Source organism: Trichoderma virens, assembly GCF_000170995.1.
Source record: "Trichoderma virens Gv29-8 chromosome Unknown TRIVIscaffold_4, whole genome shotgun sequence".
Lineage (NCBI taxonomy): Eukaryota > Fungi > Ascomycota > Sordariomycetes > Hypocreales > Hypocreaceae > Trichoderma > Trichoderma virens.
Genome location: NW_014013745.1, coordinates 987,772 through 1,007,321, shown reverse-complemented (window position 1 = coordinate 1,007,321; position 19,550 = coordinate 987,772). Strand labels below are relative to the sequence as shown.

Below are 19,550 nucleotides of genomic sequence, written 5' to 3'. Positions count from 1 at the left end.
TCCATCTTCTTCTATTCAACAATAATGGGGAAATTCACAGAAGGCGTCAAGGGATTGTTTTCTCGAAAACAACCCAGAGACAACCGCCCCCAATGGCCTTCAAGCAGTTCGTATGCCGAACCGAGCTGGCATGAATCATGGGAAGACCGCAGTGAGTGTCGATGCCCTCTGTAACTTCTGAGCCACTATTACAGGAGAAGATGCAAATGCTACTCCTGGGGAACAAGGCCTTATGTATGGATGGATGCTGACAATTTGCTACTAGAAGAGGCGCCTCCTGCTTACTCCTCACACCATCCAGCTTCCTCCGCAATCAGTCCAGTCTCCTCTTCTGCCAATCCAGCCCCTTATTCAACCAACCAAGACTCTTCCTCAAAAATGCCAGGCATCTTCCCACGTGTTCGAGGCCCCCCCAAGGAAATTCCTGACCACTTGGTGAAATACTCACATGCCGAAGATAAATATGCCTTTCTGACATATTTTGACACCATTTTCGTCATTGACGACTCCGGTTCCATGAAGGGCAAGTTATGGAAAGAGGCTGCCGATGTGCTTCGTGCTATCACGCCTATTTGCACCTCACACGATAAGGACGGCATCGACTTGTATTTCTTGAACCATAGATCACGGAACAGGGCACCTGCTGGTAAAGGGCCACATGGATACTATGGTATCGACAGACCCCAAGAGATAACGGCATTATTCAATTCCGTTTATCCACACTCAGGTACACCCACGGGCATAACGCTGTCGAACATCCTTAGTCCTTATGTCAGGAGATGTTCAGCCGATGGCGTCGAGAATGTCAAGCCTATCAACATCATCGTCATCACGGACGGAGTTGCTTCTGACGATCCAGATTCAATCATTGCACAATTCGTTGGTGAACTCGATAGACTGAACGCACCGCCGCATCAAGTTGGCATCCAGTTCTTCCAAGTCGGGGAGGATAAGGATGCTGGAGATGATCTGAAAATGCTGGATGATCTATTTGGATCCGAGAGCGGCAAACGCGACATGGTGGACTCGGTGACCTGGGACGAGCAAGAACATGACCGAAAGCTTGACCCTACTCTCCCCAAAACCCTTTCTGGAGACACCATCCTTAAGATTGTTCTCGGCGCGGTCATTCGCCGCCTGGACAAATTACCTACTCAGAGGCCTACCACTTGATGGCTCCTCTTGCAGACGATAGACATTGTCTCGCTGGTGAAATCGCCAAGTGGGTTGAAAGATTTCTCTTCTTAAACTGAATGAACGCGGCAATCTGTTTGGCAGATATTCTTCTTCTTTTATGCTTTCATGAGGGCTTTCGGAGAATTTGAGATAGAAGGAATTCGGCGGGAGGGTTTCTGATTGATGGTTGACAAGGCTGGTTATATTTGGTGCCAAAAACTATGGCTTACAGGCTCCAAAAAATAACATGGGTGTTCCGGTTATCACTCTGGACTAGGGAAAAGGGTGGATGGAAAGGTTTAACCCAAAGGGTAATCCGTGGCAACCTTAGCAGCCAATGTTTAGAATGAAAGTTCACCATATCTGAATATTTTTGAGTGTGCCTATCAACATAAATGCTCTTATTAATACTGAAAAAGAGACTACCTTCTTAGACTAGGTTCATATCCCGCAGTGCCCAGATCGTGACGTTCAGAAAAGGCCATCATCCAGTGGCATTGTTATTCTCAATTCGGTGCCTTTTCGGCAAGTGTTTAGATGATTCTCCATGTTCTCTGTGAAAAACAAGAGAAGAAGACGGAATAGAACGATGAAGCCTCTCCAAGGGCTTGACTGCTGGACGAGTGGCGTTGAAGTATTCTTGAGAAGAATTAAAAGTAAGTAAAACCTGAAATCAGATAAGTCAGAGAACGCCATAACCCAATTCGGTTCCCGTTTCTCCCTGTGGTTCTTTGAATGAATCCCTTTGTTTGTTTCATAACCTTAAAATAGCCACTCTCTCCTCTATTCCCTCCGGACACTCAACCAAAACGTCTTCTCACTGCATGCAAAACACGTCTGCCAGAGACACAGAGTGGGCAGAGATGTTGGAGCCCGTATCATTACGGCAAGTCACCACAGGGGTAGTCACCAGGGCCACGCGCCAGTGCTTCGCCTGCAGCTCCAGCGGATCGCTATTTGGCCAAATGGGCAGCATTGACTGGGACGAGAATCGGCTGCCGATCTCAGGGAAGCGGAAGTCGAACGTCAGGCGGCTGGTGAGGATCTTGCACGAAATCTCGTAGGCGCTGTCGATGACCTGCTCCAGGTCACGGAAGGCCTCGGCAGAGTTGTAGAACTTGTTCATGAGGGGTTGCAGGCTGGCGAGGAGTGTGTGGGTAGCTTCCTCGATTTTATTCTTCACAAAGGGGCCGCCCTGCTCCTTCTTGATGACGGCGTCGATGACGGTGGCCATGCGGTCGAGGATTGGTTGGCGAAGAGCCGATGGTTGACCTATCGAGCGTTAGTTTACTTTCCTTATATATAGGTTTAAAAGGGGGAAATGAGGGGAGATATCTACCTGCTGTTCGATCCAAGTCTCTCTCTATCTCCATGATACCAAATGTAGAGTCAGCATCAGCGCCAGCCCAGGCGCTGGCATTCCAGACACGGTTCACAACGAAATCTATAATGACCCGAGTGACGATGCATGATTTGGAGTTCTCGCTGCGAACATGATACTCGAGATAAGATTCGGCCTCCTGCTCAGACAGGGGAAAGTACGTGGCGAGCAGGATCGGCCACAGATGAGTCTGGCTCAGTTTCGTCTCTCCCGTGACATCGGGATTGTTAGCATGACGCTCGACAAAGTTGCGAATCGCCGCATAGAAATGCATCATATACCCATGCCAGGCCTGGACGGTTTGTTCCGTGATGGTGATTGGCTGACTAGTGTAAGGACTGCGGTTGACGACGGTACTAGGAGGCCCAGAAGTTGAGCCGCTTGATGAGGAGGCACCGAAATCTAGTGCAGGGGGCGGCGGTGCATTATTCTCGCGCAGGCGGCCGCCGTATCTGCCACGGCCTGGACCTGTTGGGGTGTTAGGGAAATAGTCACGGCCGTATGCAAATGCGCTGTTGGGCCTAGGAGGCGGGTTCTCAGGCAGAGCAAATGCAGAGTGAGGGAAGTTATCACTCCGAAAGCGATGATTATTCTGGAATCCTTGGCGAGAGGGAGCTCGGCCATAAGGAGGGCCCGGGAGCTGGGGCTTGTTGAAGGAGCCTGGCCTGCCACCCTGGATAGGAGCGACTAGATTCCATGCGTTGGCGCTTCGACGCTCATGAGACAAGGCTGTAGGAGGCCGTGGTGGCATGCCCTGGAACTGGCCAAACTTTGGCGGTGGTGGTCCCGTAGGAGGAGGGCGATGAACGGGCTGAAAGGCCGAAGCAACCCGGGGAGGTGGCGGAGCATCATTGAAGACGCTGCCGTCTCCTGAAGTCTCTTCCTGAAGAGGCAACAGAGGTCTATGATAGCCATTTCTAACCTGGCCAGTTTCGGTGACAGGCTCGATGGCTCGGGTCACAGGACCAACCCAAGGCAAAGGATGCTTATTGACTTGGTCTTCCAAAATTTGGATCGTGTTATCGAGAGCCTGCGTGGAATAGTCAGTTAGCCCAACTCAGCTGTTCACCATCGGGTTGGGAGGGCCCTACCTTTAGGATGAAATCGCCGGTAGCAGATGGTGAATTGTTATCGAGAGAGTCAGTTTTCTGCCTGTCAGCCTTGTCTCTCAACTGCTTAAACTCGGCGGCGATGTCCGCGATGCCCTCCATCGTATTTTTGAGGGTAGACTCAGCCTGTTCCCTTTTTTCCTTTTCGACCTTGAGGTCTTCGCGGAGGCTGTTGATTGTCTGGCTCTGGTCATCCGTTCTGGCCTTGGCAAGGTTGGCTTCGATGCTCATCCTAGCAATCGCCTTATCTGTATCTTCTTGATCGAGATGAAGGTTCATCACGGCTTCAACGAGTGCGCTCGTTTCCTGACTGATGACCTGGCCAACTTCTATTAGACTTTGAATGATTTCGGCCGATTCCTTTGCTGAAACACCAGGCATTCGCCTCAGCGAGTGCTGTATCTTGACTAAGATCTCCTGCGTTATACGCGATTTCTCGTATGCGGGCTTCATAACAACAGCTGGTTAGCTACTGGCCACTGTGAGATGAGCAAAAACACTTACGTGGTTATTAGACATTTGTTTAATCCTCTCGGACCGGGCAGGCCCAGTGAGCGGAGTGGAAAAGTTGACTGACAACATGTTTCCAATCACTTCTGCAGCTCCCTGAATACTTGAATCAGCTGAGCTGATCGATGAGTCGCGGGTATTGAAGCCTTTTTCTACTGCAAGGGTTCCGATATCTCCCCAGATCATTCTCTTCGAAGAGGAAGAGTGAAAAGGGATCCGTCACTATCAACGTGGAGTGCGAGAGTAGAGGGGAAATCCAAAAGAAAATGATTGATGAGCAGGTCTGCAATAAACAAAGAGACGTTCGTTTGTACTGTTATCGCGTTAGTATTATGGATGGTTGCCCAGTGAATGCAAATTGCAACGCAAAATGGCAATGACGATAGCAGCTAGAATGGTAGTGTGCTTTTGACCAGGGAACAGACGAAAGGGCCCAGCTGAGTGAATGATATCTCGAAGAAAACACATCAGCAATGCGATTTGGGAGAAAACAGACCTGAGAATTATGCCCCTTGAGCTGTGGACACCAACCCCGTAGAACCTGTCCAAGTACGCCAAAACGAAAAGGGCCGCGTAGATGCGAAAGTGAAAAAAGGAAAATGCCCACTGAAAGAGAACCCTGACTTTGAATGTCGATACTCTTGAAAAGTATGTGAATCCTTTCCTAAGGAAATGCTGAGGATGTGGAATATCTCCAGCCGGGGTGTCGAGGCAGGGAGGAGAAAGAAGGTAGAAGGTGAAGGAAAGCAAACGCGAAACTTCTGGCACCCCAAAGAATCACGCCATAAAAATGCGACCAGCAGGCCAAGTGCCGAGTGCGAAGTGAGTCCAAAGTGAAGATGTGAGGCCGTCAATGTCGAGTGCTGCAACTCCGGCAAGTTTTCTGCCGGCCGTGGGGCTTCTCCTGAACCGCCACCAAGGAGCCTGCAAGAAGCCGAGAAGGAGGTGCCTCATTGAGAAGAATTGGGGAGATGGTAGAGAAGATGGTACTTTGAGAGTAACAGTGCCGTGATTGGCTGCACAGTGAATTAATAGATTAGATATTAATATTAGGTGGCTCGCCCCAGAAGTGAGGGAGAAGTGAAGAAGCAAACAGAGCCAAAAAGTGAGGAGGGAGAGAGTCAACTGCCATCACGTGTCATGACACACACATGCACGCGGTGCTGCTTAAACGCCTTCACAGCCCCCGAAGCCCAAGGAATGAGGCATCTAGTAGATGGTTCAAAGATAGGAGACAAAAATGAGTAAAGAGAGTGCAGGTGAAGCAAGTGAAGCACCGTAGCAAGATGGATATGATGGACGTGGATATTCATACCCGCGAGCGTCAACAGCAGCAGTGTCTTTCTCGTTGCGCACAATGCCCATTCCAAGCTGGTTAATCAGAAGATTCATCGTGATTCAGATGTATTGTATACTCTAAAAAGTTTTGTTGTTACTATTTGCTACGGTATCAGAACTAATCCTACACGATTTTGGAAAACGATTTTCAAGGCCAAAACGACTACCGATGACCGTCCTAGGCACACAAACATCAGTTTGGGACATTGCCATGTGAAGAGGTGCTAAAACGCATTATTAAATGGACAAAAGTTGGCGACCAAGGCGCCCCGTGATTCAAGAAATCTGCTGCACCAAAAGAGCTTGGCTGTTTTAGTATTCGGTTGGACAAAAGGTGTAACCTGCTTCTCGATGCTATTCTGCGATAGCGGGAATCGTTCTGGAAAGCTTGCACAGGTGGCGTAGGGACGACTGCCAGTGGGTTAATAAGAGACTCTGGGGATTCTATTCATGAGACTAGTTACCAACCTCCAAGTTCCTAGATTGCACAATGTGAATAGGAGAGCATTAGCTTCAGATTGCCCGGGTGCGAGAGAACAAACTGCTGTAGACGGCGTCTACAACAGGTGACGCGTCGATCATTCGGCCGCCAAAGTATCTACCGTTGAGACCCTTGATGGCATTTTCGCCGCCTTGGACTTTGTCAAACTTGAGATAAATATCTCCCTTGGAGTTCGGATCGACCGAGATATGGACGACATGTCCATACCGCTCTTCGGCTTCCTGGCGAACTTCGTCTTCGAGCTCTTTGACCCAGTCGTCGCCCTCCTCTCTGTTGTTTCACCGTTAGCGAGTGCAAATTGCATCGAGATAACGAATCAAATACTTACTCTGTGGGGTCAAACATGTTGTGCAACACGACACAGCGGCTCGCCATGTTTACGTTGACAGGAAGGGGTTTCGTCTCCGTCTTGGGCTTGAGAATCTGCTGGCGTTCGTCGTTGCCGTTGGTCGGGGCTTCGTCTGTCCTGGCAAGCTTTCTCATCAATGCATCGCGACTATAGTTGTTAAAGTTGACGCCAGCAACGTCTGTATCATCCAAAGCGCTAGCACCACCAGTCTTTTCGCTATCGCGGCCACCAGCTCGATCGAATGCAGACTGCTGACCACGGCCACCTGCTCCGGAGAACGCAGAGCCTTGGAAGCCCTGGTTATTACCGGAAAATTTGTGCATTAGGTTGGCAGTGCTCTCAGGGGTAAACTTATCGTTGCCAAGGCCAACACGAATAGGACGACCAGCCAAGTCAAAGCCGTTCATCTTTTCCAGGGCCTCGCGAGCTTGCCCAGCATCTCGGAATCTAAGAGAGGAAATCAACATTAGTTGGCTTTCTTTTGTTGTGACGGCAAATTTGGAAAAGGGGTTAGATGACTCACTGAACAAATCCATAGCCACGGCTGCGTCCATTGTCGTCTTTTTGGAGCTGAACGAACTCAAGTTCTCCGAATGGCTCAAATACAGCTTGCAAATCTTGCTCCGTGACGTTGAAATGAATGTTGCCTACATAGAGGCGGTGGAATGGAATGGAATTGGGATGGCCATTCGATGCGTCTGGGTTGCGAGCTTGGCGATTCTTCTCGGCCTCCGTGTGCTGTACGATGACAGGGATGCCTAGGAGTTTCTGTCCGGTAAGTTGGAGGGCTAGCTGAACCGAATCTTCATTTTTGAACTCAACGTAGCCGACGCTGGCAACATGTTAGCAATGTATGCAAGAGGGTCAGCGAAGACGTATTCAAAGCGACTTACCCTTTAGAGCGTCCGCTGATTCGATCTTTCACGATCTGAGCCTCATTAACAGCTCCGACCTTTTCGAAAAACTCTTTCAGTTCACGAGTCCGCAACCGAGCAGCAAGCTGCTGGACAAAGACGGTGCGCCGATCTCGCTCGTCTTCCGTGAGCGGGGCATTACCTCCCTCATTGCGGGCATCATTGCGCTCATCATCTCGGCCACGGCCGTAGTCATTATTGGAATAACGGTCGGATCGATCTCGTCGGTCTCGGCGATCGCGATCATCGCGAGGGCGATAGTGTCGAGGGGGCGAACGGGAACGCGAGCGTCGTCCACCTCGATAATAGTCGCCGTCTCTGTGACGGCGTGAGTGACGGCGGTCATCATCACGACTCCTGCTTCTCCGCCTACTTTTGTGGCTACCAGTGTCGCTACGGGGAGTGCCCGCATCAGGCGTTTCTCGACGGCTTCGAGTAAGGCTGTAGTCTCGACGATCTCGGCGGCGACGGTCGTAGTCTCGATCTCTGTCTCTCACACGGCTGCCATCACGTTCTCGGCCATGATCGCGGTCGGAGTCTCTATCTCGCCTATCAGATTTACCATCATCTTTGGAACGTTCAGCATCAGGGCTCTTCGGCTTTTTCTCTGAATTCTTAGCCGTGGCGTCGAGCAGCGCCTCAACATCTAGATTAGACATGACGATGAACTGCCCTGGCGATCAATGGTTGAAAAAGGAGGAATTGCTAGCGTTTGAGGAAATATATCACCAACAGTAGCTTGCGAGTATAAAAGTGTTTGTAACTGCGGTTCCTCAAGCCGACGACGTCGTGGTTGAGATCAATGACTAGAAAGCCCCCAGCGAGTTGGGATTTCAGGTTTCAGCACGGAGAGTTTCTCCTTGGGCATCTGGCTGAGACAGAGTCACGTGAGTGGCTTCGCCGCTTGCGTTGTCTTTGATTACATAAACCCTGAAAAGGGATTCATTCAATTTGCAGGCCTACCTTATTATAGCCTGCTTCAGGAGCCAATGGATAATGGGCTTGGGGTTAGAAGTTTTCAATCCTCTGTGTTACATATTAGACGATATGTATTAGTGATAACTAACATTTTCATAGTAACAGTATTATGTAGTCATGGAATTAAAAGTGTGTAATGATATCTACAAGTCCACATTCGTTATTTTTAGTGTCGCCATTAGACCCCATCTTCGTGAATCTCCATATTCATCCGTAACCCGTATCAGCAGCCATTAGAAACTTTGCCTCTCCCCATGCTCATAGCAACCTCGTGAAAACATCTGCCCATGTTCGTAATAATGAATACTCTCAAATTTCATGTTAACCAAAGCCTGCCCCATCCCATACGAAACAGAGCCAAAAGGATTGGAGAAAAGAACGGATTTTGTAGCATGAACCCTCATGAAAGGGGCTCGCAAAAGTAGGTACATATGTACGTGCCTCACTTAGAATTTACTGGGTCTTGACAACGTTGGGCTTCAGCGTTGTGCCAAAGACATTGTCCCAGAACTTGGTGGTAACACCGAAGCCAAGCTCGTATTCGAGGAAGTGGTGCTCCAGGTGGTACTTCTTGAGCTCCTTATACCAGAGAGGCAGATTCTCGTGGTGAAGGAAGTAGTGGGTCATGTCGTAGCAGATGTAACCGAAAATTCCGCCGCAGTAGACTGAGGTTGCGGCAAACCAGTTGTAGGCGAAAATGGTATGAGCGAGATACCAAAAGGGAGTTGCAAGGATCAAGAACATGGTTGGGGGCATGACCAGTCTGTACTTGTCCATTGGCAGGTAGTGGTGAATGCCGTGGAGCAAGAAGTGCGCAATAATGCCATATCGGTTGTCAGGAAGGTAGCTGTGTTATAGTCAGCAATAGGCCACCAGGATAGCTTAGGATAGGGAGAGATAGCATACTCGTCAAGATGGAACAAGAATCTATGCAGACCGTATTCCACGAGGCTCCAAATAAAGAAGCCAAGGATCCAGTATGCGGCAAAAAAGATGGGGTTTTCGAAACCTTGGAAGGCCACAAATGAACCGTATGCGTCACAGGGAAGCCAGAGCATTGGAATCACCCACCACGGGGTTTTCGAAAGAGGTTCCAGGAAGTTTCCAAAGAGGGGAGCAGACTGGCCACCCTTGTAGTGGCGTGGACGGTGCACTTGATCGAGATAAAACCTCTTGGAGAAGTTTCCGTACCAGAGCTGGGGAAACAGGGGCTTGCCTAGGTCCAAAAACTTGTGTTTCTTGTAATCCTGTGAATAGTCCGTGTCTTTACTGAGATCCTCTTCGGTAGCCATGCCCGTTCTTGGGTGCACATACGGCTGGCCATTTGCCGTACCATTGGCCGTGCCATTGGCTGTGTCATTTTCATCGGCGGCCTCGTTCTTCTCAGAAACGACAAGGCCAACAAGAAAATCCTCGTCAAGAATCTCGTACGCAGCCTCAGTGTGTGTGTGCGAAACACTGTCCTTCATAATGTCCTCGATGTCCTTGCCAGCGTAGTCGACGATGAGCTGGTCACCACCGGGGTGGTCGGGCAGGAATTCGGTGACATCGTAGACCTTGGTGCCGATAGTGACATAGCAGGATTTCCCCGTGTTGTGTGCCTCGACTTCGGCGAGCGTAAATGTAGGGAGCTTTTTGGAAGGCATTTTGTCGTGCTGTTGCGAAGCTCGAAAAGGCGGGCAGGGATGAGGTGGCGTTAATGAAGACAAATGGGGCAGACCAAAAGCGACACTGCGATTGAAAGTTAAGAGAAGAAGGATTGGCGCATCTGACAGCAAGCCAGATCTAAGGCTTAAACCTAAAAGAAGGAAAAGGGATTTGAATGTGAAGGCAAAGCACCTGTCACCACGCTGTCGAGAAAAAGCAATGGAAACGAAGTGCAGGATTTATTAGGGGCCGGGAGATTTACTGAAGATCGGATGGGCGGCGGGTTTCTAGGAGCCCCGATGATTAATTTTTGAGGGTCCCTGACACGCTACTGATGTCCCGCAACAAGTCCGAGCGCTGAGAGTGGCGTTACCACGGAACCTCAGCAGAGAGCACACCAAAAGTCACACCACTATACTTTATCCGTTTTTTATTGCTCTGTATTCCATAAACAAATTTTATCCAATTTAAAATCGCAAAGTGGATGTAGCTTGCAGTCTCCGAATACCGACGACCCAGAGACGAGTTTGTACATACAGTACGGAGTACCTATAATACTTGGATACCTAGGTACCTAGGTACCTTAGGTATAGAACGGTTACGGTGACAAAGAAGATCCATTGATGAGATGGCCTTGAGGTATGTACTTGACAGATGGATAGGTAGGTACCTCTTTAGTACTGCTTCGTCATCAGGGTACCGTTTCCAGTGGAGTAGCAGAGGTACAAGTACATTGTGTCTGTTTCCCAACGTTTGACGATAACTCCGCATAGGATATTATATAGCCTATCCGAATTTCCTCTTTTAGCCATGGCAGCTTTCGGCACCTGGAAATCCCGTGCGTGGAAGCAAGTGCCCATAAATGTCAATATCAATATCAGGGGCATCGCGCTACATTTTTCCCTTTTGCTTGTGATACCGAAGTATCCGAACCATGACTGTTGATTTCATGGATGATTGTTTACTGAATGGAGTATGGAGTACCGTCACACTCTCACACACTGTAAGCCAACACTTGTCGCGCGCATAATTGAATCTCACCGCAAAGAGAAAAAAAAAAATCAAGCTTACCACACGGCATTTAGTAGGAGGCACATTAGTCTCCCTGCCAAGGCACAGGATTCGCGCGCTTTGACGTGAGACTTTATCATAGACATGTGGCTGTGCGACGCCACTTTCTCATTGAGCCAGTCAAAATTATCATGTGCAAGTGTGGCTCCCACAAATCGTGGCTTGCTGAAGCTCACGCTACCTTACCTAACAGGTAGCTCCAAACAAAAACAAACAGAGGAGGCAGCCAGTCCGACCTGCAGCATACGAATGACGACAGCTTGATTTGGTAAAAGAAGGAAATAAAAGAGCCTCCATTATCGTTCTCGGCATCGACCTTCGAGACAGTCCAAAGCTGAGTCGACCGTTTTTTTCTTTGACATTGCCCCGCCATCTCGGCTGCATCATGGCGTCATTTTCACCTCCGCGGGGCACCTGGTTGCTGGTGTTGTGCATTTGTCTCGTGCTGCTACCATCAAAAGCAGCTGCGTTTGGAGCGGGTAATATTCCGTCGATTGCACAGGTTTGTACTTGGATTCACTGTGGAAGTGTATATGGCATCTAGAAGCTCACGAGTTTCAGGTTGAGGGACACAACTGGCGCCATGGAGGTGGGTGACACAACATGTCATGTGGTATATCTCTATGGGCAAACTGACTCTCCGGTCTTAGATATTGAGGACATGCTGACAAGCATTGCCTTCCTACACGGCAAGAAATGGACATCTATGCTTGTCAAGAGAACGTACTTTGGTAATTGGCTCCGTGACTACTCACAAGCTGTCGATGTCGGCTCCCTCAAGGGCGTCAACGCTCCCACAATTCGCATTTTGGTAGGAAACTGCACTCCCGATGATGAGACGAAAATTCTTTGTTAATAATAATCCGGGTCAAAGGTTTGGATCCTCTCATTCATGTCCTTTGGCTACGCCACGGAGGAATTTGAGGTAACCGAAGAACGCTTGGGTTGCTACCGCCCGGAGGAGCACATTGACAACCCTAAGGGCTATGCAGATGGCATTGACGCTCGAACACTCGACCCTCGCCTCCGTGGTCCGGTTGATCCCATAGAGATTGACATCGATCCACACACTGGTATGAAGAACTACATTGCTAATGAGAACGGACGATGGGCTACCAGTGCCGGCTATCTCCGATACAGCTTCGCTCGAAGCATTCACTTTGGCCGTCTCTACACCAGTGGATCACAGAGCGGCAAGGAGGCAGACCTGTGTGAAGCGCTCAGATGCCTTGGTCAGGCCCTTCACTGCATGGAGGACTTCAGTGCCCACAGCAACTACTGCGAGCTGGCCCTCCGTGAGTTAGGACATAGAAGCGTTTTCCCACACTGCGGCACCCAAGCCGAAATCACAGTCCGAGGAAAACGCATCTATCCCCTGGTGACCGGTACGTTTGGCGGTGTTGACTTCTTACATTCCGTCATCGGCGAGGCAAATGACCACTTCACCCAATCTGAGGTCGACGAGGTCGACGTTGCTCTCCTGAACGCTGGAGCCTCTACCTCCGGTAGCGGTGGAGGCGCTTCCAGGGGCTTTTTGGATATCGCCGCCCCGAAGGATTTCATCTCGCTCATCGCCAAGATCCCTGGCGATGGAACAGGTTTCGCTGCTCAAGCTAGGGAGCTCAAGGCCATGTCTGATGCCCAGGAGCGAGAAAATGAGTCACGATCTCGTGCTGGGGGGAACACTAACGTGGTTCCCGGTATGAGCCCAAATTTCGATCCGGTCAAGACTGCAAGACAAATCTATCCCATCTTGCAGTTTCGCGATAGGATTGTGAAAGCCATTAGCCGTGGAATCGAAAAGATCCCTGGCCTCGAGAAACTCCTCGAGCATATTAGCGAGACGCTGACTGCGTTTATTCTCGGCCTTCTCGCACCCTTTATTCGGCCCATCATCAACCAGGTCTCAAAGGTGCTAAAGGATGGCTCCTCCGGCGTCATCAGTGCCAGTGCCAATTCCCAATTCGAGCCGTGGGATAACCCAAGAAGCTCGGACCCAACACACTCGATGTTGTCAAAGGACCATTTCACCAATGTCCTAAACTCCTGTGCTGGGCGGATTGCAGCTACAATTCTCCAGTACACCGTTCCGTAAGTATCGTATTCCTCCGTATACAGGATTCCGTTTTCTAACAATCATTGTCAAAGTCGCGTTCTCTACGCATGGGAGAACACCAATGTACCCGTCGATGAAGTTGTCAATGACGTTCTAAGGGCATTTCACCATCCCGCCCTTCGTGATGAGCACATTCAGATCCAACGAGACATGTTCCGCACCGTTCAGACCTGGGCCAACGAGCATCCTCGTCGCCATGAACTCGACCATCTGCTCTCCTCAGATTCTGTCAAGCAGGGCAAGAACCACATTCTCAACCAGAAGACGAAGGGTGGTATGAGCGGCCACGCTCATGACGCATGGAATACAGTGACGCAGCTTGGTCATGGTAAAGTGTCTGGGTCTCTCTGGGAGCAAGTCAAGACTCGAGACTTGAACTCCATGGAGGGCCGTGATGGAAACCCAGCTTTGAATTATACTTCCAATTCTCCAGCTCCTCCTTCTCGCTACTCACCACCGGCTCAAGGAGGCTATGGTTATGGAGAGAGCTCTTCGTACCATTCACAGTCTCAGACGGAATCATCTCATAGTCAGTCCTCTGGCTATCACCAAGGCTATCACAGCCAATCGCAGCATTCACAGCATTCGCAGCAGGAATATGGTTCTCATCAGCCGCAGTATCAACAACAGCAGTATCACCACCAACAGCAACCGCAATACGGCGGCGGGGATCAATGGGCACAGGGCCAGTCTCATCATGGATACGGTGGCCCAGCTCAGCCGCAGTATGCTCCCTATCAGGGTCAAGGCCACCAGGACCAACCGCCTTCCTGGGGCTCTCAACATGAACATCGACACGGCTACTAAGTGTAGCATTCCTTACTTTGGGATTTCAGAATGTTTCTAGAGCCGAGGGATTTGTATGTTGGATATTGGAAGCTTTTGTCTGAACCGTGTACGTTTCCGGAGGTTTTTGTCGCTATCCGTCTAGTAAACATAAAGAGGATGGCCAAGTAGTACAAGTTGGAGGTGTCGGGGATATGAAATACCACATTGTCTACATTGAATGAGGAGCTCATGAATATACGTTCTTGCATTGCATTTTCTTAAACCTTGCCTTTCATATAAGAAGCATATTTATGACTTGATTTTCCCCGGTGGCCACTCTTTGCTCTGCTATCTTATCCGAAACTGATCCTTTAGATTATAGAAAGGTTACAAAAGAAACTATAAGACAAATAAAAATCAGAGTATACATATCACACAGCCGCCATTCCAAACCCTCGATGCAAGCCTTTAAACTCCGTCCGGCCTTAATCCACGCTATACAGTGTATATACGCCTGTATATGCTTAAAAAATCTCAAGCAAGGACTCGCTGTTCTTTATGCAGCCGCAGAACGAAAAGAAAGAAAAGAAAAAAAAAAGAAGGAAGAAAGGAAGAAAGGAAAAAAAGGAGAAGAAAAGGGGGAAAGAAAGAGACAAAAGAAAGAAAGAAAAATCCACTCCCTGTATGCATCTAACAGCAAATAACGTAACCTCCGTCCTCGTCTTATTCCTATAGCTTCCCGCGTCGTCGTCGCGGGTCTTGAGCCTCCGCACGACGAGCATCTCTAAACTCCTTGGTCCCAAGACTGCCCAGGCCGCCTTCAGACCGACGCTCCCAGCCCCCCAGCCGCACGACCTGGCACGTCGCATTGTCGCCATCATCAGAAACCTCGGTTGCGTAATCGACAACACGGCGAGCGCCCTCCTCAGGGGTCTTGGCTTCCTTGATGACGTCCACAATCTCCTGGTCGCTAAGAGTGCCAGAGATGCCGTCGCTCATGAGGACGATGAAGGAATACTGAGCGGGGCCAAGCTCTACCCTGGTGATTTCCGGCTCTGCAGAGACGCCTATGCGCTTGCTCTTGATGTCGCCGAAAGCCCGGCTGTTGGCTAGCCCTGCAATGCGTTCCTCTCCGAAACTATCGCCAGAAACCATGGAGCCAGCTGGGGCGTACCTACGCAAGCGTCTGCTTTCACCAGGCGTGGTGGGATGGTGATCCGATGTCAGGGGCTGAGCGAGGCCCGTCGCGGTATCGCACAGCAGCACACGGGTATCACCGACATGCGCCACAATGATTGACGAATGGGCACCAGGATGCCAGAACGGTGCGGGAGTAGGCGTCGAGATGAGTACAATGGATGCGGTGGAGCCTCCCTTGAACCGCGTAGTGCCACCAATGGAGTGGCCCGACGGCGTTGCATGAGGCTTGCCCAATATCTCGTCGTTATTCACAGGCCTGTCACTAACTCTCGAATCATCCGGATCAACTTTTCGGGCCTGGGCGGAGACGAAATCCAAGTCGGCGCGGAGAAATGCGTACTCGAGGGCTTCTTCAATTGAGATGGTATTGTTGTCACCATCATCCGAGAGATTAAAGTGCTCTGGTTGAAACCGGCGGAAGTATCCTCCAATCGAGGCCCTATAGTCTTGCACAAGGCCCTTCTTCAGACTGATGGCCTTTTTATAATCTGATACCTCAACCGGCTCCGACTTGGCACTGGGAAGAGGATCTCCATGCCGTGGAGCTTTGACAAATCCTGTATCGCCCTCGCGACTGGGAAGCTCGGCATCCTCTTTCACCTCGTTGGGCCCTTTCATTCTTACGTTATCGAGAGCCTGTCTTCGGGTCACCATCCGGCTGGTGACCTCCCAAGGGTTCTTTTTGCGCAAGCTGCTTTGCAGGCCAAACTCCGCTGCTGCTTCTTCAATGTATCCGTGGAGCTCATCACGCAGAAAATGAGAGCATTGAACTCCCCCGTGCCCATCAAAAACCCCAAAGTAGAATATCTGTGGATCTCCAAGAGTGCTGCCTGCCACGGTCGGCTCTCCGGGCTTCTGCTTGACACTCGTCGGTGCCCTCTTTGCAAAAGCAGGCATGTTCACTATCCCCGCCTGGTCCGCATCCTCATTGTATGGTCGATTTCCTCGTGCAGTCGCTGTGCCAAAGTGGTGCTTGGCTCGCCGCAAGGGGATTCGAACGACTGTCATATCTCGAATGGGCATGTTTGGTATCGACACAGCAGGAGCAGATCCAGGGCTCTGGGTGTGTGGCTCCGAGGCATCGCGCGGCAGCTTGTGGCCAGGCCCATGAAATCGGCCGGAGTCTGGATGTAGTGAGGAAGACGGAAGATGGGTGACGAAGTACGTATGGAAGCCTCGTCTGGTAGCTGGTTGGCCATATCTGATTCTTGGAGGCAGGTTTAGGAGGGTGTCGCGAGATACCCCGCGGGCTCCGCATCGCCAAGGCAGAGCGGGATGCAGAATTGCGCGCGCTGCTGAGGTCGAACATGGCCGTCGACGGTTAACTGTGCTCTCGTTCCCAAGCCGACTGGCATCATCTAGTGGGTTCTGGGGGGCCCCTGGGCAGGCGGCTCGCAGTGTGGCCGGTATCGTCTGGATCGCGACAGTGTCGGGCGAGATGTGTGCGGCAACTCTCGATGCTGAGCACAGCGCTTTATTTGCCAGGTTGGCCATTGTTGACTGTGTGCGCTGGCCGATGCTCGAGATCCGCAAGCCCAGGCATTCGGTGTCGCTTTCGAAGTCGAATCGCTGTCAAGTTGCTGCTGCTCAGAGCCATGGGCTCGCTGTTGGAGAAGCAGAGGAAGATGGTCGTCTCAGGCCAGAGAGGTTAGTCGTCGGATAGTCCAACGGTTGTACTCGGCTCAACAAGGAAGGTCTGCTGTTGTTGGAGGACTTGGGAAAGGAGAAAGAAGAGAGCTGTGGTCGGGCTGCGAGGGAAATTTATAATAATAGGGAAATATCTATAAACGAGTGCAAGAGGAGAATCACTTGAGAGGCGGCATGTAGTTGAGGGAATGAGTTGCTGCTAACAGTGTTCTGCTCGGAAGTTTACATAACAGGGCGCTTGGCAGTGCTGTTGTTGGGCTGAATTGAATCCACCCTTCAGTGAGAGCCATTGAGTTTAAAATGCTACAGCCAAGAACCTACATGACCTATACACATAGTTCCTCTAAATGCGCTTTTTGTGCATGCATTTGGTGAATCATTATGATGGATGGCATTTAATTGGAGGCAAGTGTATGTGCGCAGAAGTACATACATAGTATACTCGTACATTCACAGCCCAAACAGCCATCTGCATCGACACCCGAGCAGAGGCAGCCAGATCAACAGCACAGGACTGATATCATTTCCGACTGATCTGCCGGGGGCCCCTGCAGGCTCTCAAACAGTGCATCGTGAATGGAGCTCGACCGCTGTAACTTTGGTGCCTGTCCACTATTACATCAGGTACTCTTACAAGCGCCAGCCTGAATAAACCTCCGTCCCCTAACACCAATGAGTAATCCTGTCCATGATTGATGCCTTGCGGTGCTTAGCCTCCAGCGGCGAGATGGCACTAGCCGCCTTTTGGATCTGACCCAGGCATCGAGTCAGTGATTTAACTGAAAATTGCTGGCATTTAAAAAAAATTAAAAAATTAAAAATAAAAATGGAACGCATGTACTCGTACCCAGCATTGCGGCTTAGGCATCAGGGACTGGCCGGATAGGGACTTGCTGATATGCTACTGGACGACAGCCGTCGCTTGTACCTGCAGGTCCTCGTCCGCTGCTTCAGCAAATCTCGACCGGCTGGCCCGTCAGAATTTGTTTCCTGTCCTGTCCTGTCCTGTCCTGTCCTTGACTGTTGTTTTGTTCTGTATTGTATGTCGATAGTGTCGTTTCTGTTTGAAGCATGGGCGAGTCTGCGGCAGCACCCGCAGAGCCAGAGGGAGAAGCAGCAGCAGCAGCGGCGGCGGCGGCGGCAAGCCCCAAAGTAGAGCGCCCAGATGTCATCGTCGTCGCCGATGCCGGCGATATCGTGCTAGACGTGACCTTCGAAACGTCAAAGGAGACGCTCAGGAAGTCTCGTAAAGCCTCGGCCTATGCGCCCAAGAAGCCTGGCGTCGCCCCCCAGGCCGTGCTCAAGACAAAGGTCCGGGTTGCGTACCGGGTCAACCAGGACGCCCTCAAGAAGCACTCGCAGTACTTTGCCAACCTGCTGTCCAACTCGCAGTTTCGAGAGGCCGGCCTCATCAAGGAGGCGCACAAGAAGCTTGCGACCAGGAAGGTGAAGCCGGCGGACGCAGACGCCGCAGATCTGCCATGGATCACCATCACGGATGACGACGAGGCCACCAGGGCGGCGGGCCGCGAGCACGCATTCGAGGACATCCTGAGGATCATCCACCAGAAGCCGCCCAAGGTGGCGAGGGCGGCCATGCCAGAGGTGGCTACAATGGCCATTCTTGCAGACCGCTTCGACTGCATCACCATCGTGGCCCGGTCTCTTAACGGAATCCGTTGGCCAGTCACAACTACGAGGAACTATACTGACGAGAGTGGCCGCCATACCGACGTCGAGCAGACGCTTCGCGAGAAGATTCTCGTCTCCTGGCTTCTTGGAAACGGCATGAAGCTGCACCAGGCAGCACGAGAGCTGATTTCTCGAGGATCTCGCCTATGGAGCGAGTACAGTGAAGAGCGCGAGGAGCTTACAGCTGCATGGTGGTATTTGCCTGATGGCATCGAGGGTGAGTGATGGACGGTTCAGATATCAAGTATTGAGAATAAAAAGAGCTGACTAACAAACTACAGAGGAATTGCAATATAGGAGAGAGTGCGTCTTGAATACCATTGCATCTGTCCAACGCCACTTTCTCGATTTATACTGCTCCAAGGAGCGGCAATGCAAGCTTGGATACGACTCTAGCGCTGCGTGTGACTCATTCCAGCTCGGCCAGATGCTCAAGTTCTTGACTTCCAAGAACTTGTTATTCCTGGTTGACTTCACCCCATCGTCTCTGAATGCAGTACCCGATGGCGCCATGATTAACATCGACGAGCTCCTTGCTACCCTGAAACAATGCCCCAGTTACCAGGTCGATAAGCACCACACAAACTGCGGGCTGAGAATTCGCATAGAGCCAATCATCGACTACATCCGGGCCATGCTGTCCGCAAGTGGCACTTCCATCGCGCATGCTGACTGGAAGAAGCGCCGTTCCGATGTGTCGTGGACAATTCTCAGAGACAGCCGAGAGTCAGAGTATGACTATGAAGGCTCAAAGTTCGTCTTTACCAGGGCGGTGGCGAACGACCAGCGGCTTCGTTACGAAGGCGCCATGTATACTGACAGAGTGTCCAAAAGCCTGTTTACGGCGAACTCGTGGGATTGGACGCCTGAGGCCTAGCAGGTGATTGAGCAGGAACAAGGTCTTACGTTTTGGCGTCTGGTACGTGTATTGACCACTTGGCAGATTTGGGATTGAACCTGTATAGGTATGCCGGCAATGGACAATGTCGCAAGGACTTTTTTTTTTGGTTTTATTTTCCCTTTTAAGCACAACGAATCCATAGAATGTTTGAATGAGGGTATATTTATCATGTTCATTACGGATAACTTTATCGGAGGACAGATCATTTATATCACAGCAGCGTGTTCCTCTTATACCATCCCCGGCTACAA

General features: G+C 50.6%; 7 protein-coding genes across 7 annotated transcripts; 3 read left to right on the top strand and 4 right to left on the bottom strand.

Annotated features, from left to right (window-relative positions):
* Positions 1–378: 378 nt before the first annotated feature.
* On the top strand, positions 379–1,173 carry TRIVIDRAFT_30642 (uncharacterized protein; the record flags this gene model as incomplete). Its single annotated transcript, XM_014103255.1, has 1 exon — positions 379–1,173. One exon carries the CDS (start codon positions 379–381, stop codon positions 1,171–1,173), a length of 795 nt encoding a protein of 264 aa, XP_013958730.1.
* An 820-nt stretch (positions 1,174–1,993) lies between these two features.
* TRIVIDRAFT_31597 (uncharacterized protein) lies at positions 1,994–4,248 on the bottom strand (the record flags this gene model as incomplete). The annotated part of the gene is made up of 4 exons (XM_014103254.1): positions 1,994–2,448; positions 2,516–3,587; positions 3,649–4,113; positions 4,171–4,248. 4 exons carry the CDS (start codon positions 4,246–4,248, stop codon positions 1,994–1,996), a joined length of 2,070 nt encoding a protein of 689 aa, XP_013958729.1.
* Positions 4,249–5,565: 1,317 nt separating this feature from the next.
* On the bottom strand, positions 5,566–8,082 carry TRIVIDRAFT_71881 (uncharacterized protein; the record flags this gene model as incomplete). Its single annotated transcript, XM_014103253.1, has 5 exons — positions 5,566–5,925; positions 5,983–6,286; positions 6,345–6,812; positions 6,889–7,197; positions 7,259–8,082. The coding sequence occupies 4 exons, from the start codon at positions 7,936–7,938 to the stop codon at positions 6,028–6,030; spliced, it is 1,716 nt and encodes a 571-aa protein (XP_013958728.1).
* Positions 8,083–8,312: 230 nt separating this feature from the next.
* Positions 8,313–10,102, bottom strand: TRIVIDRAFT_110700 (uncharacterized protein; the record flags this gene model as incomplete). Its single annotated transcript, XM_014103252.1, has 2 exons — positions 8,313–9,104; positions 9,164–10,102. 2 exons carry the CDS (start codon positions 9,901–9,903, stop codon positions 8,711–8,713), a joined length of 1,134 nt encoding a protein of 377 aa, XP_013958727.1.
* A 1,258-nt stretch (positions 10,103–11,360) lies between these two features.
* On the top strand, positions 11,361–14,131 carry TRIVIDRAFT_71874 (uncharacterized protein; the record flags this gene model as incomplete). Its single annotated transcript, XM_014103251.1, has 5 exons — positions 11,361–11,477; positions 11,537–11,564; positions 11,626–11,786; positions 11,850–13,066; positions 13,124–14,131. The coding sequence occupies 5 exons, from the start codon at positions 11,361–11,363 to the stop codon at positions 13,896–13,898; spliced, it is 2,298 nt and encodes a 765-aa protein (XP_013958726.1).
* Positions 14,132–14,588: 457 nt separating this feature from the next.
* Positions 14,589–16,414, bottom strand: TRIVIDRAFT_189826 (uncharacterized protein; the record flags this gene model as incomplete). The annotated part of the gene is made up of 2 exons (XM_014103250.1): positions 14,589–16,260; positions 16,302–16,414. 2 exons carry the CDS (start codon positions 16,412–16,414, stop codon positions 14,589–14,591), a joined length of 1,785 nt encoding a protein of 594 aa, XP_013958725.1.
* Positions 16,415–17,604: 1,190 nt separating this feature from the next.
* TRIVIDRAFT_229897 (uncharacterized protein) lies at positions 17,605–19,533 on the top strand (the record flags this gene model as incomplete). Its single annotated transcript, XM_014103249.1, has 3 exons — positions 17,605–17,681; positions 17,777–18,615; positions 18,680–19,533. 3 exons carry the CDS (start codon positions 17,605–17,607, stop codon positions 19,273–19,275), a joined length of 1,512 nt encoding a protein of 503 aa, XP_013958724.1.
* Between the last annotated feature and the right edge of the window lie 17 nt (positions 19,534–19,550).